The sequence below is a fragment of the Prosopis cineraria genome, unplaced genomic scaffold (assembly GCF_029017545.1).
Source record: "Prosopis cineraria cultivar Desert tree isolate PC_DT_omini unplaced genomic scaffold, ASM2901754v1 PC10, whole genome shotgun sequence".
NCBI lineage: Eukaryota > Viridiplantae > Streptophyta > Magnoliopsida > Fabales > Fabaceae > Prosopis > Prosopis cineraria.
The window spans coordinates 7,267,025-7,281,100 of record NW_026555341.1 but is presented as its reverse complement, the minus strand read 5'-3'; the positions used below and the strand labels follow the sequence as shown (position 1 = coordinate 7,281,100).

Sequence of the window (14,076 nt, the reverse complement as noted above, 5' to 3'; positions counted from 1 at the left end):
ATGAAGATGAATTTCGAGAAATGGGGTCCTACTGCATCCAAACGCGGTTTTTAGGGACCAATAATCTACCCTTTTTGATTTTTCCACAACACTCCTTTTTCATACGCTGCACTCATAGTAATACTAGTGATCAGTACTTGTGGACTTGCCATCAGAGTTTGAGTACCAGTAAATTAGTAAATGGCATGGCGCTTAATGCTCTCAAAAGCTGGTCAATTTCGTAGAAGGATCGGTGAGGTCAAGCAAAGATTCGCCGGCAAGATTATTAGTGATCAGTGGCTGTAATGCTAGAATTAGATTAGTATTGTATTGTGGTTCTGCATCTCTAATTGGTCGGGATTTGGATCCTAACTGTCATAACCACCATTTGCCAATTGTCGCTTTTTTTCTCCCTCCCTCCCTCTCATTATTGCCTCTTTTGCTTGTTTGTGTGGTCCGCATATTTCTCCCCATAAGTCGCCTCCATAATTTCTAATGTTTGATTAATACATAAGTACAAAATTATATGATTTTGGTCCAAAAAAGGAAACCAAAAAAAAAAAAATCAACTATGCCACATGACTCTTTCACATGTCAAACATTAACTTGATCTATCGTTAGACTCGCAGTTTGAGCTTGCAACTTCACACATTTAAAATTTAGTATGTTTCTATTAGACAGATGATATTTTATATTTTAATTTTTTATCATTATTTTAAGCCAGAGATGATGACTTAAGTCACGTAGTGACAAAGACACCACCATACAACCCTCAGAACACCATACAACTCTCAGGAAAATAAGTTTTTTCTTCATAATAAGTTAATGTTGAAGTACTTTTTCTATTGAAAAATAAAGCTTTCACCTGATATTCTACAGTTTTTTCATTATGGTATGATGCATGATCTCTGGCTGAACTAGTGTCTGAGTCCTAGAGGTTATTATTAAAGTGTTGTAACATGACTTTTTTTTGGGGGGGTCAAATTAAAGACTATTTAAATATATTAATTTTCGTTGTGCATGAGCCTCCATGAAATTACAAAAGACATGCATTTTTCACCCAAATTTTTTTCACGAAAGACAACAATTTCCAATACCTCTCTTCCCAACAGAATTTAAGCTTTTTAAGGATACCTAAAAGTATGGCAGTGGTACTGCTTTTGATAACCAGGTTTCTTTGAAAAATCTTTTATCCACTTGTAGTACGTACTTGTCACTAATCACGCCTCCATAATATATATATATATATATATATAACTAAGTGGGCAAAACCTCTATGGCTGACATAACTGTCGATATCAAATTTGACCCAACATATTTAAGATGACATCCATCTTGAGTGCATCTCTTCAATTCAACGTGATAATATATTCATCCCGTGGCTTCAAGTTTGAGATCATCTATGACTCTTTTGGGTGTAAAAGAAAACAATATCCCCTCAAGTATATCATCTTCGTATATAATAAAGATAGCATCATCTAGATTTCCATAAGGACCGCCGGACTGGCAAACATGCGTACAAAGAGCTTTTTCTAAGTAACGATCTACCTACTTCAATACTCCAGAAAGGGAGAGAAAATATTAGTCTGGACACCTTGATTAATTTTAACCAAATCTCTTTGGCTCTAATGCTGCTAATCAGAAACCAAGTGAAGAGAGGAGTCAAAAAACTTGTAGCCTAAAGGACACACTCTTTTTGGCTCATACCGGCTTTAATTCTGATAACTTCGGGTTGGAGGCGGTCTCAAAAGCAGCTTCAAAAGAAAATTTTAAATTTTTGTCATAAGCCCTCTCCGATCGACTCTCCAACCAATGTTCTCTCTGAAATTCTCCCAGATACTGCAGATGCTAGCCCCTGCGTAAGAAGCAGATGTTGGTCTGTAAATCTTAAGTAGTATATACGATCGGGTTGGCATTTATATTTATTGTGCATGATTCTCACCCTAAGTTTATTGGGATTCATCATGATTACCTCACATCAGATTAGTTTCACAATGCAGTTAATATTTTGAGCTTTTTCACTCCAAGACCTCTGTCCTTTTGTCTTGTGTAACCCGATCCCGTTACAAGCCAAGCAGCGAGTTTTTTTTTTTTTTTTAAATTTTTTTTTACATTCATTTGAAAAATTCCAGAGAAATTAAAGTTTTTGCTTTTATTTTCCTGATATATCGTCGAGCACATTATTGGATAAGAGCTCATTGGTCGCATGGCATAACTTAGAAGAGATGAAAGCACCGACTTTATATTAATTTTTTATTTTGACTAGGATGTGTGATACTGTAATGCATCTAGCTGCTACAATTGATCTATTCAGTTTATCGTTTACAAATATTATCCTGCACATTGCCTGCGAGACCAATCTTCTTGGGCCACTTTTGATTAAGAGTTTCTTAATTTGGGCCTTCAGTGTTATATTTCACCTTCAGGTGCCCATGGATTCTCCTTACATATTTTGCATGTTTGGATAACGACACTTCATGACTACAAATTAAGAAAGATATCCACACTAAAATCTTACAAATTATATTCAAAGAGTTCTCCAGTAATCATTCATTAGCTGTAACTATCAATAATATCAAAAAATTTATTATGAAAAATTAGACAGTCGCTTTTGACCATATTTTTAAAGAAGCTGATAAATGTGTAAATTAAGTGGCTCATCAAGCTTTTATCGATAATTTAAATGTTTAAATTTTTGATAATTCACCTTTTAATTATATGAATTTTTTATACACTGATATGATTTAAATTGTTTGTCTGCATGAATTAATCCTGTAGCCTTCTATTAAAAAATCAAACAAATTGAAAAAAGCTAGAGAAGGACCTTGGTCTTTAGCTGATCCCAAAATAATTAGTACGTATGGATCGAAATGCCTCTGACAAAAATTGGACGTTAATAAACTCTAGTCGTCATCATATGTATGCCATTATGGAAGTTCGAATTTAACTTCATTACCTTGACTTCCTTCAATAGTGTTTCGTAATATACTGTCAGGTAATAACTTTATCAAACAGTATTTGAGAGTTAAAACTATAATTAGGTTAGAAATCTCTGTTGGATATTATTTTATTAGAGATAATTTTATTCAAAGTACTGTTACGGATATTAAATGTGAGTTTTTCTATTTTTAACAAAAATTTAAATACTGACTTATCACACAATGAAAGACTTGCTTCTTACTAGGCCTAATTCCTGGTAGTGAGAAGATTCAGTGCGCGCTCGCGCGTCCACCTGATCAGAAAAAAATAAAGGAAATCATATAGGACCCATCTAGCTAGAGATCAATGGTTGGGAATGAGCAGCTAAGTACTACATAATAGTGAATATGATATGTATTATTATTATTATTATTATTATATAAATAGAACAGCGTGATTAATGATGAGAAATGAGAGAGAGAGAGAGAGAGAGAGAGAGAGAGAGAGAAAAGCATTAATTGAGGGAGAAACATGCGGACCACATCCAAGTAAAAGAGGCAATAATGGTAGAGACATTTCATCCACGACTCAATAACTTAACCAACCAGGCACAGTCCTTAATTAAAAGATTGTTTTTTTAATTTCTCTCGCAAATAATCACCAGTTGAAAAAAAAAATAAAATCAAACTGGTAGGGCCAAACGCCACTCCATTGCTCCTCCTTAAAGCTATGTATAATCAATTCATCCCAAAAGTGTCTCTTTAATAAATCATTTGTATATTACTTTCAAAGTTTTAGCTTGCGATTCATACAAGCAAACGTCACTTTCTCCTCTTCACATCAATAATGGTGGTTCATTCGCACCCATCAATTCCATTCACTACCCTCTCATCTAACTATATAACGTATATCTATGTACAAGCCCCTTCAAACATATGCCCTTATAACAGAGCTAGCCAGTGTTACTTATATTCTTTAACTAATCAACACGAGCCACCCACCCACAAGCTGCGTTGTTTTTTCTTGAATTAGTAAACTCATAATTGTGTATACACAAGTTTCCACACTTGTTATTATACCTTCCTTTCCAATCATTGTCCCGAGACAAGGATCCGAAAACCATCTTGTGATTCACTGATCTGTATGCGATCTCGATGACGATATTGAGATCGAGCATTTCAGAAATTCATTGCATGGTTTGCTTTAAGAGCCAATGTCATTGTGTAATAGCAACATGATCTCACCTTCATAACTAATGGAGCTTTTCCGTGTTCGCATCATTATGTTGATACACGATAGAACGACGCTTTAAGCCAAGGCCGACCCTGCATCTCTCCTCCCAACTCCGAGATTAATTATATTACTTGTATCTGTTATCTTAAGTATATTAACCAATTGAAACAACTTTTTGCTAGTTATTATTCAGAGTAGTAATACCCCTTCTCGATCGCTCAATAATTCAAATATACTGAGCTTAATCAAATGCTGTTTTATTTAAACTGTTACGTTTGAGGGATTCCCAGTTAATAAAAAAGAATTAAAAGTTGAAAAGAAAATATATAGGAAAACCACCCTGTACCTTTTGAGGCGTTGTGAGTGTTTTAGGATATATGAAGTGATATTAAGTGGTCCAGGGAAGAAACTTATACATCTAATCATACCACTAATCATCTAAATCACAGTCTAATTGATTCATCCCCAATTCCACTTTTAAGTCACCTAGCTATATATAGTGTTGTCGAGAGCAAGTTGACATTAATGTTGCCAGAGATCATTAGTGATCAGCATTTTTAGAAGGATATGTATAATTATAAGTCTCCAAACTTAATTTGTGAAATCTATTTGCTGATATATACAGGTCTTTATAAAGGGCTATTATCTTTAGTTGTCGTCAATCATGCTACTTATACACGTTATACCAAGAAAATTAAACCAGTGGAATTATTATTCCTTCTTTATCAATTAACCGGAGACACGATTAAGTCAAAATAGTTGATAGGTTGTGCTTGCTTGAATCATAAAGCAACAGACAATTTTTTTTTCTGACTTTCTCACACGTGTATTTTTTAAAGGATTCTCTTGCAAGCCATGAAATGAAGAACCGAAGAACTAAAAACGACAATTAAGTGATGAAATACGTTATGCCACCGTCAGCCTGTTATTTCCTAGTAATCATATAACGCAGAATTGTAGATCATGATGTCATGTCTTGTTTAAACAAAGATATTATAAGTGAACATGAATGAAATCTAGATTATTTATATATTTCACTGTCACTAGGTGTATATCCTAATAATAACACTGAATGTATCTTGATTATGAAGCTTCATATATATCGATATACATGTCTTGTCTACCCAGAAAGACGAAGAAAATTAAAACCCTTTGATGGATTCCCCAGTATACCAACATCCATGATAACAATGTTTTCAAAGTTATGCTTCGATGTCAATCGGTAGATTATACGACGAAAGACGTAATATTTATTAAATTACTGAAGAAGTGAAAATTGTATGATGACCAAGTGAATTTTATATGATCAGTTATTTGATAAATCAAAGATAAATGATCGATGACCAGTTCAATCAATAAAAATCAAAAGAAAAAGAAAAGACTATTATTGGAGAGAATGAAGTGTTTCTTCATTACTGGGTTTGGAAGCCGAACAGCTTTGCACGACGATCATGGATGTATTTGCTTGAAAATTGAAATGGAAACTCCGTAATCCTATCAAACAAATTCTCTCTGCTGTTAGTCATTAAATAATCACAAGTTTTATTCCGCGACGTAAAAGAAAATCTGTGTATTATCGATGATTGCACCAACCCTCCACAGGAAGCTGCCAAAATTTACGGAGGCGACAATTATGTTACATCACATGTGTTGTTTTTGCTGTTGCTACAGTATAATTAAGTACTGACTTAATTGGGATAATTCCCAAATTGTGCCCATCACTTTCGCCAAAGTGGCCAATATCCACTTGCCCTGTGATCATAGGCTATACACACGACGTTGCTGAATAGTTGCAGAGAGAGAGGAGAAAGTATATGAAACAACCGGCAAATTAATTTCTCTCGCACACCTATAATCAAATTAATTAACCTAGCTAGTATATTCCTTTTCGGCCTCTTCTCTCATCAGTGAATCGAGGTGTTTGGTTACGTAATACCACGCATGTACGTAGAAAACGGTAACGCGAGCCACTAGGATATGAGAATAAAGTTGATGGAACGTCATTTTAGGGTTAGATGAAGATCTGGGTCCCTTATATGGACCCCATCAGGCTGTAAATGTCGGCTCGAGCTCTTCTTGTACTTGCCCTCAGTTTTTAAAGGAGGCGCAGAGAGAGACCTAACTATTGCATTCACCTCTCTGGCCAACAACGATTAATATTCCCACTTCCTACACATCCAGGCAATATAAGGGAAGCTAGTTATAGCTAGTGATCGAGAAGGCGAACAATAAGAGACTCATAGAGAGAAGAGCACAGAGAAACATATAGGGGAAAATGGGTCACCACTCTTGCTGCAATCAACAAAAGGTTAAGAGAGGGCTTTGGTCTCCTGAGGAAGATGAGAAACTCATCAGATACATTACCACACATGGCTATGGCTGCTGGAGTGAAGTCCCTGAGAAAGCTGGTCATCATCTAGCTATATTTGTCCTTTACTCTTTCTCTTCTTAATATTATTGACCAAGTTAAACAGTCAAGCACGTACGGACAAAATGTCTAAATTAAATCTGTGTGTGGCTTTCAGGTCTGCAACGGTGCGGCAAGAGTTGTCGCCTGAGATGGATTAATTATTTGAGGCCTGATATTAGAAGAGGCAGATTCACTCCAGAAGAGGAGAAGTTAATTATAAGCCTTCATGGCGTCGTAGGCAACAGGTTTGAATCACTCTCCCTCTCCCTCTCCCTCTCATCTCTCTAATATTCTTGTATGTGTAAAACCTATTCCATTAGTGTCTTATTAGTTAATACTATCTCCTGTAATTATATACATTTACCTTAATGTGGCTATGCCTGGAATGTTTCTGGATCAGATTCTACCTCTGCATTTCTTCCTGCTCAAATTAATTTCCCGCCGCTGATTAACAATTCAACATACGTGTGAGTTTCAGTAAATCGTTTAATCATCATTTTGTAACTAGCTGAGAGTTTTATACTTTGAAATTAATTGCCCATGCATGTGGTTTAATTTGTTCGAATGTTTGTAACACAAAAGGGCCTCTATTCTAACGGGATATAGAGCAATTTAAGGAAGCTGTTTTTTTTTTTTTTTTTTGCTATGGTCTCTCAGCTACAGTTAAAGAGAAGTTAAGAAGGCAATTTCGTCAGTTCAAATTGACTTGTCCACTTGAACTGAATGCGCAGATAATATTGATTTAGTGCATCTATACTAACTCTCCGCATTTCATCTTCGTAACATTCTTATAATTAATTCCTTTTATTTGATGCTTCTTAAAGCAACTAAAGTATTATTATGATTTTTTTCTTTTTTTTGCATCACAAGGATCTTGCCACGGTTTTGCTGACACAAATGCTTCCAAATTACGACTAAATGAAAATTGTAAATATATTCGTAAAGACACATTAACTCTTCTAGGCAAATCTTATCTTTCTATTTATATATATGAGAATGGTTGATATAAATTTGGGATCAATGCAGGTGGGCTCACATTGCAAGCCACTTGCCTGGAAGAACTGACAACGAGATAAAGAACTATTGGAATTCGTGGATCAAAAAGAAAATAAGAAAGCCTTCGGTGTCTTCAACCGCCACTGCACAAAGCAGCGTGGATCACCATCAGCATCCACAATATAACTTTAATAATCCCAGCCAATTAGACTTTGCAAACCAAGATAATCTAACCGCAAAGCCCCAACCAGTTCAAGACACTATATTTTCCTCCACATGCCCCTTATTTATGTTTGACATTAGCTCTTTAGATAGTTCTGCAACAACGATGACGACAGTACTGGACAACAACAATAATAATGCAAGACCAGAAATGTTAATCCACCAGCAAGATGCTGGCATGGGTTTAAGCACAGAAACATGGAATCTGAGCCACCATCAAATTCAAGCCTTTCCTCCTCCATCGTCAGCAGCTTTCACTGCAGCTTCAGGAATGATCGCTTCCAATTATCTGCCACCATTGATAGAGAACGTGGACAATATGATGCAGAATATTCATGAAGTGCAATCTTGCAGCATGGACGACGGAGAGATGGCACTAGAGTGCTTGCAGAGGCATGAGTTGAACGAGTGGGTGGACACGCAGCAACACTGTCCTAACTTTATTTTCTGGGAAAATGTGGAAGGACAGCTTGGTGGGGAAGACATGGCACCGAATTCTTCAAACTTGGGGACAGCTACACTTTCTTCTTTTCCTTCGTCCTTATGATTATGAAGATGAGGACTGTTTCTCTAACTAGGAGGGTTCTGAATCTGAATGTGCAGAAGAGAAGGATTGCTTTCTTTTTCTTAAATTTCTTTGGATTTGTTGTTTTCTTTTCCACTTTGGAATTCTGATTCGAGAGATTGTGAAAATTGATGAGTGCTTAAGTAACAAGTTATATATACATATATGACAATGCCATGCGAGCAGTAGTGTTTATGGGTGTTTGTACATGGGAGAGGGGATCAATAAAGGCGACTGCAACAAGCAGCGACGTTTGGTTTTTGAAGACAGAAGAAACACATGCATCCTTCTATATATATATATATATATATATAATCTTAATTATTACTACTTTCTGGATATGTGGTGGTTTTGAATGGTAACAATGGGTAAAAATACCCTCATCCTCTAAGCATATGATCACCATACCTGTGCTAACAATAGCACGAACGATTAGGAGATATTCCAACAATTGAATTCATCCTGTTAATGTAGATGACTTTAAAATCAATGACCAGAAAGTGTTAAGATCATGATATATAAATATGAGACAAAAAAATAATTAACATATTGGTACCAAATAAGAAAAATAATTAGATATAACACTATATTTATCGAGGTATTTGAGGACCAAAATTAGAAGCAAGAGTTATTTATCATCCAACCCTATATTTCTTTTTATTACCTACAAATATCCTCCAATTAAAAGCAATTATATTCGAGACATGGTGAGCCTTACATATTAGAATAGCCTTCATGTGCCTAAACATAAAACTAAATAAATGAGGTGCCTTCCCACTTTAAACACTAACGAAATGGTAGAATAAAAAAAGTCTCTCTTAAAATTTTTACTAATATATCTTTAATCCGCATAAGAGAAAGGAAATTTTGGATTTTTTTTATTTTTCACCTGATCCCCATAGCAAGTGATATTCTTCCAAAAAAGAAGAAACAAAATACTGTCTGGCGTAAGACGAAGTTCTGAAATAAACCTTACTTTGATTGAACATTGCCTCTTCTATATGACTATATCTTTGATATTTAAGTTGATAAAATCGATCTTTTGGAATGATTTCTGAAGTTGTTCAGTTCCATTGTTTTCTTTTTTGTGTCATGCACTAGTTCAAAAGAAGAGACGTCCCAAAGGTTGACAACACAGAAACGACGACTGTCCATTTGATATTGTCATGTGCCTACATTCACACCTATACGTAAATGATAGAAGTTTTTTTACATTTGATATAGCAGAAGGAGATGAACAACACTGAAAAACTAAACGTAAATGAATGGTAAAACGTTTTCTTTTTTTTTTTTTTTCGAGACTAGAAAATGCATTCATAAACTAAAAACAATGTAAAACGTTTTATATACTTCAAGCAAGCTTTCTAGTTCTTTGTTCTTTAGTCTATGTAATATCCTTGGTTGTTTTTTTTTTCCCTCAGCGTTGGGGAAAAATGTTTTCTAGTCTGCCTCTGCTAGTTGATTCCCGCAACTTTTTTCAAAAAAATATGAGGCTTATTTGACAACCTGCGACACTTTTCTGCTTAAAAAAAAAGTTAACAAAATTGTTTTATAACGTATTTTTAAAAAATAAAAAAATTTAAATATTATTTTAGAGATAAAAAATGAAATTATCTTTTAAGTATTTTAAGATTATTATTTTTAAGAATAAGAGAGAATGTGATAAATACATGTTTTTATTATTTTTTATTTTCAAAACATATTTTAAAAAACGTCAATTTTTATTGGTACATGAAAGTTAGTTAAAAACACCTTATATATAAAGATGGAGTGATGGAGTATTATGTTAGTTCCCAATTAAATGACTGCCCTGTTATAATCCTTTTTTTTCCTTTGATTGCCCAAGATATCGTTAGAACCAACAGTTATGAGATTTATCCCCTAAAAAATCTGAGCACTATTTAAAAGATTGTTCTCTCCTAAATAATATTTTTCCATACATACCTAAGGAATTGAAGCTTAGAATAATGCTTAATATTGAAAAGGAAAACACAATCATTAATTTTTATAATTTTATTGGGTTCTATTTTTAATCCCTATAATTTTTTTAATATTTTCAATCCTTATAGTTTTTTTTTGGGCCAATGTCCCTATAGTTACTAAAGTTCTTATAAATTAAATATTTTCAATTCTAAAATGCTGAAAAAAATAAAAAATAAAAATAAAATTATAAGGATTAATGATTATATTTTTTTTCCTTAAAAAATATGAACTTTGTTTTATGTTTTTTTCTCCATCCAGCGAACATTGTTTTTTTTTTTTTGGCCCGACGCCAATAAACTTTATTCTTGTTTTTTAAGGGCGTTTTATGTTTTTGGGCCTAAGAGCTTTTTTGTAGCTTGGAAATTCCATATTACTTTGTTTTGCTCCAGAAAGGCCGATAATGAAACCCAGCTTCCTAAAGCCCAACCAAAAAGATTTGTGAAAAGAGGGGAAAACATGTTATAAAAACATGAGGAAGTCGGATTAGGGTTTACTCATTTCTGGGCGAAGGGATAAAGCAGGCGAGAAGAGTACTCACAGGGTCTTGTGTTGCTGCCGCCTCCGCCTACTCTTCCACCTCGCAACCATGGTGTGCTGTCTTTCTTGTTCTCCTTTCCAATTCTTCGAGAGAAAAAATGTCTGTCTAAACAGTGAAATTTGATTGTTTGTTAATTCGGTCTTAGTTGTTACTTTTTTTTTTCTTTTTTTCCTTTTCCAGATTATTCCTGAGAAGAACCGTCGTGAGATCTGCAAATACCTCTTCAAAGGTTCTGTATCTCTCCCTGGTCGATTTTCTATATGAATTCTTTCATATCGAATCATACTTTTTCATGTAATTTTTGTTTGTGTTTCCTTCAGAGGGAGTTTGCTATGCAAAGAAGGACTTCAATATGCCTAAGCACCCCGAGATTGACGTGCCGAATCTGCAAGTCATTAAACTGATGCAGAGCTTTAAGTCCAAGGAGTACGTGCGTGAGACATTTGCTTGGATGCACTACTACTGGTACCTCACTAACGATGGCATTGAGTTCCTTAGAACTTACCTCAATCTTCCTTCCGAAATCGTGCCTGCTACTTTGAAGAAACAAGCTAAACCAGTTGGTAGACCATTTGGTGGCCCCCCTGGTGATCGTCCAAGGTAGGTTACATTTGTCTAAGAGTGCAATTTGATTCTTTCCTCTAATCGGGCTGGAATTTAGGATGTATTCAGTCACTTGTCTAAGCATGCCAATGCCATACAATTTCGGTTTTCCTTGTTTTTATTTAATTGTAATATAATGCATCTCTTTTGGGATCGGAAATGAATGTTGCTGATCTGTTTGCACCATTATCGATATGTATGATTTTGAACAGGGGCCCACCTCGTTTTGAAGGAGAACGTAGGTTTGGTGATCGTGATGGATACCGTGGAGGTCCCCGAGGACCTGGTGGCGACTTTGGAGACAAGGGTGGAGCTCCTGCTGACTACAGGCCTTCATTTGGGGTAATGTTACTGCTATTACAACACTAAAATTTGTTATGGAAATCATGTTTAATGTTACTGCAGTGACAACACTATAATTTATGGAAATCATGTTTCTTAATTTCGCTACATAAATATGCGGCAATTTGGGTCACCCCTTAATATTGGCCGTGAGTCATTCAATATGAGTGTGATCAGGGATACCTGATGTCTTATTTATGCTTGAGCATGCGGAGATTTATAGTATACATGTTTCGATTTCTTATTAAAATAATTCCGTCATCGAAGTCTATGCTCAAAGTGTAGCGTTTGCAACTGGCTATAAGTTTTGGTCATCCCTTTTCCCACACCTACACCCATCCATATACACTCACTCATATATATCTTTCATGTGAATCTCATCTCTGTTTGATCTGGCACATTTTCTTGGTTATTGTAGCGATAATCTTAATTTATATAAAACCATTTAGGGATATGGGTCCCATGGAACTACGTATATCTAGTTAATGGCTTGACTGTCTACAAATGTTTTCAAGAGATAACTGTTTAATTATGAGTAAAGAAATTTTAGCCGAGAGTGAAATTTGTAAATCTGGATCAATTTCAATGTGGAGTAGAAAATTTGGGCATTCCTTTCATAAATTTGTAAACCTTCACGATTATGTGTAAACATTTGTAGAACATTCTGCTAGTTGACGGTTCCTATGTTATGATATTTTCTTGAAATATCCTGAGCCATTTATTCATTTGAATCTTTCTGCAGGGTTCTGGAGGAAGGTCTGGATTTGGTCGCGGTGCTGGTGGCTTTGGAGCACCAACAAACTCAAATCTTTCTTAAGTGTAGTGATTTTTGTTTACCGTTTTTGCAGTTAAATGTCAAGACAAATATGTATGTCGTTTTAGTCAAGGCACTACACTAGATACCCCTCCATTCCTTTTCATCTTTATATTTAGCGGTGCAATGAAGTTTTTGGATTTTGAGTGTTTTTGATAAACGGTCTGCGTGTCTGTGATTCAAGTATCAATCTGCTCCGGTTCAGTTTATTCCTCTTGAAAGAACTGAGGTCCACTAGGCATTACTTGAAATGGAGAACCAAATGCATGAGGAGAACGCTGGGAATATTGAACACTAGGTTAATAGATTGGATATAAAATTAGTAGATTATAAATATGTCGTGTGAAATTAGCAAATTTTTCAATCTTTTCCAGGAGCTTCAACGTTCAGAGCAACGGCAGAGGGCAGGATCCTAAAGTTCCCAAGGGATCCTCATCAAACTGAAGAGGGCAAAATTAGAAACATAATGTTGGCAGAGAGTTGGAGAGACCCAACTGCCCAAATAGAAACCCATCAACCAGAGCTAAAATTTCATTCTGGACATGGGATTAGAAGCAACGTCTTGAATCCGGTGGAAGCAGTGATCAGCAAGGGAAGCCCCTGTCCCAACCTATCGTTGAACCCCAATTTAAGTGCAATGCCCCCAGATTGGCTTCCCAAAAGAGTCCCTAAGCACAGTGCCAATGGCATTCGCACAATCAGAGTCAGTTTTAATCACCTTATCGTTTGGCAAGCGGTAGAGATGGATTAACAGCAGAAGCAATACCCAATTCTGGCTTTAACCACTTGATAGCCATCCAGAATTTGATAATAGCCAACTCAGCATTCTGAACATCATTATTGGGCTCCCATCCAACATTGTTCATACATGCAATTTGCACTGTGCCTTCTAAATTTGCCATCGAATCATTGCAATCTTTTCTTTACTGAAATAATCTGTTTCCGCTCGGTAAAAACCATCAATAACGAAGAATCCAACCTCCTTTTAGCAACATCAGCTCTTTTAAAAGAGGGAGAGCAGTCAAACATACCCACTCACAAGGCGATGTAATTGCATTGGTGTTACTACTAGAATTTAGAAATATTTGTCGAGAGCATCTTTTCGGTTTTACTGAACTATAGGCAAGTAACTTGATTTGCATCATAAGAAGGAGAAACGAAGCAGACCTTGTGTAGCTGTAGCCTGAAGATCTTGATGTCACTGTTAAGTCCTTATACCTTATTTGGAACAATGGAAGTGGTTTTGATGAAAATGAAAAATGAAGATAGGTATGAGGTTTAAAAATAGGGAGAATGACAAGTAAGCACCTTGTACATTAATGTCAAATTAAAAATTTTAATATTAAAACATGATAGAAGGAGTATTGAAATTTGAGAATGTCAATGTTAAAAAATTTTAGTTTGACATTAATGTTTTTATAATGATAAAATGCATGATCAATCTCTTTCTTATATCCCTCCTTATTTTCTTT

At 35.3% G+C, this 14,076-nt stretch overlaps 1 protein-coding gene across 1 annotated transcript; it reads left to right on the top strand.

Annotated features, from left to right (window-relative positions):
- The first annotated feature begins 6,368 nt into the window (after window positions 1-6,368).
- LOC129322040 (transcription factor MYB60-like) lies at window positions 6,369-12,764 on the top strand. Its single transcript, XM_054968069.1, has 8 exons — window positions 6,369-6,539; window positions 6,657-6,786; window positions 7,568-8,303; window positions 10,795-10,896; window positions 11,026-11,074; window positions 11,166-11,445; window positions 11,661-11,790; window positions 12,533-12,764. The coding sequence occupies exons 1-8, from the start codon at window positions 6,407-6,409 to the stop codon at window positions 12,605-12,607; spliced, it is 1,635 nt and encodes a 544-aa protein (XP_054824044.1). The 5' UTR covers window positions 6,369-6,406; the 3' UTR covers window positions 12,608-12,764.
- Window positions 12,765-14,076: the final 1,312 nt, after the last annotated feature.

Excerpts from the sequence above, each read along its gene's own strand:
- LOC129322040 (XM_054968069.1), top strand. The coding sequence starts at position 6,407 with ATGGGTCACCACTCTTGCTGCAATCAACAAAAGGTTAAGAGAGGGCTT. Across the intron at positions 6,540-6,656 it reads TGAAGTCCCTGAGAAAGCTG|GTCTGCAACGGTGCGGCAAG; the intron begins GTCATCATCTAG and ends TGTGGCTTTCAG. Across the intron at positions 11,446-11,660 it reads CCCCCTGGTGATCGTCCAAG|GGGCCCACCTCGTTTTGAAG; the intron begins GTAGGTTACATT and ends GATTTTGAACAG.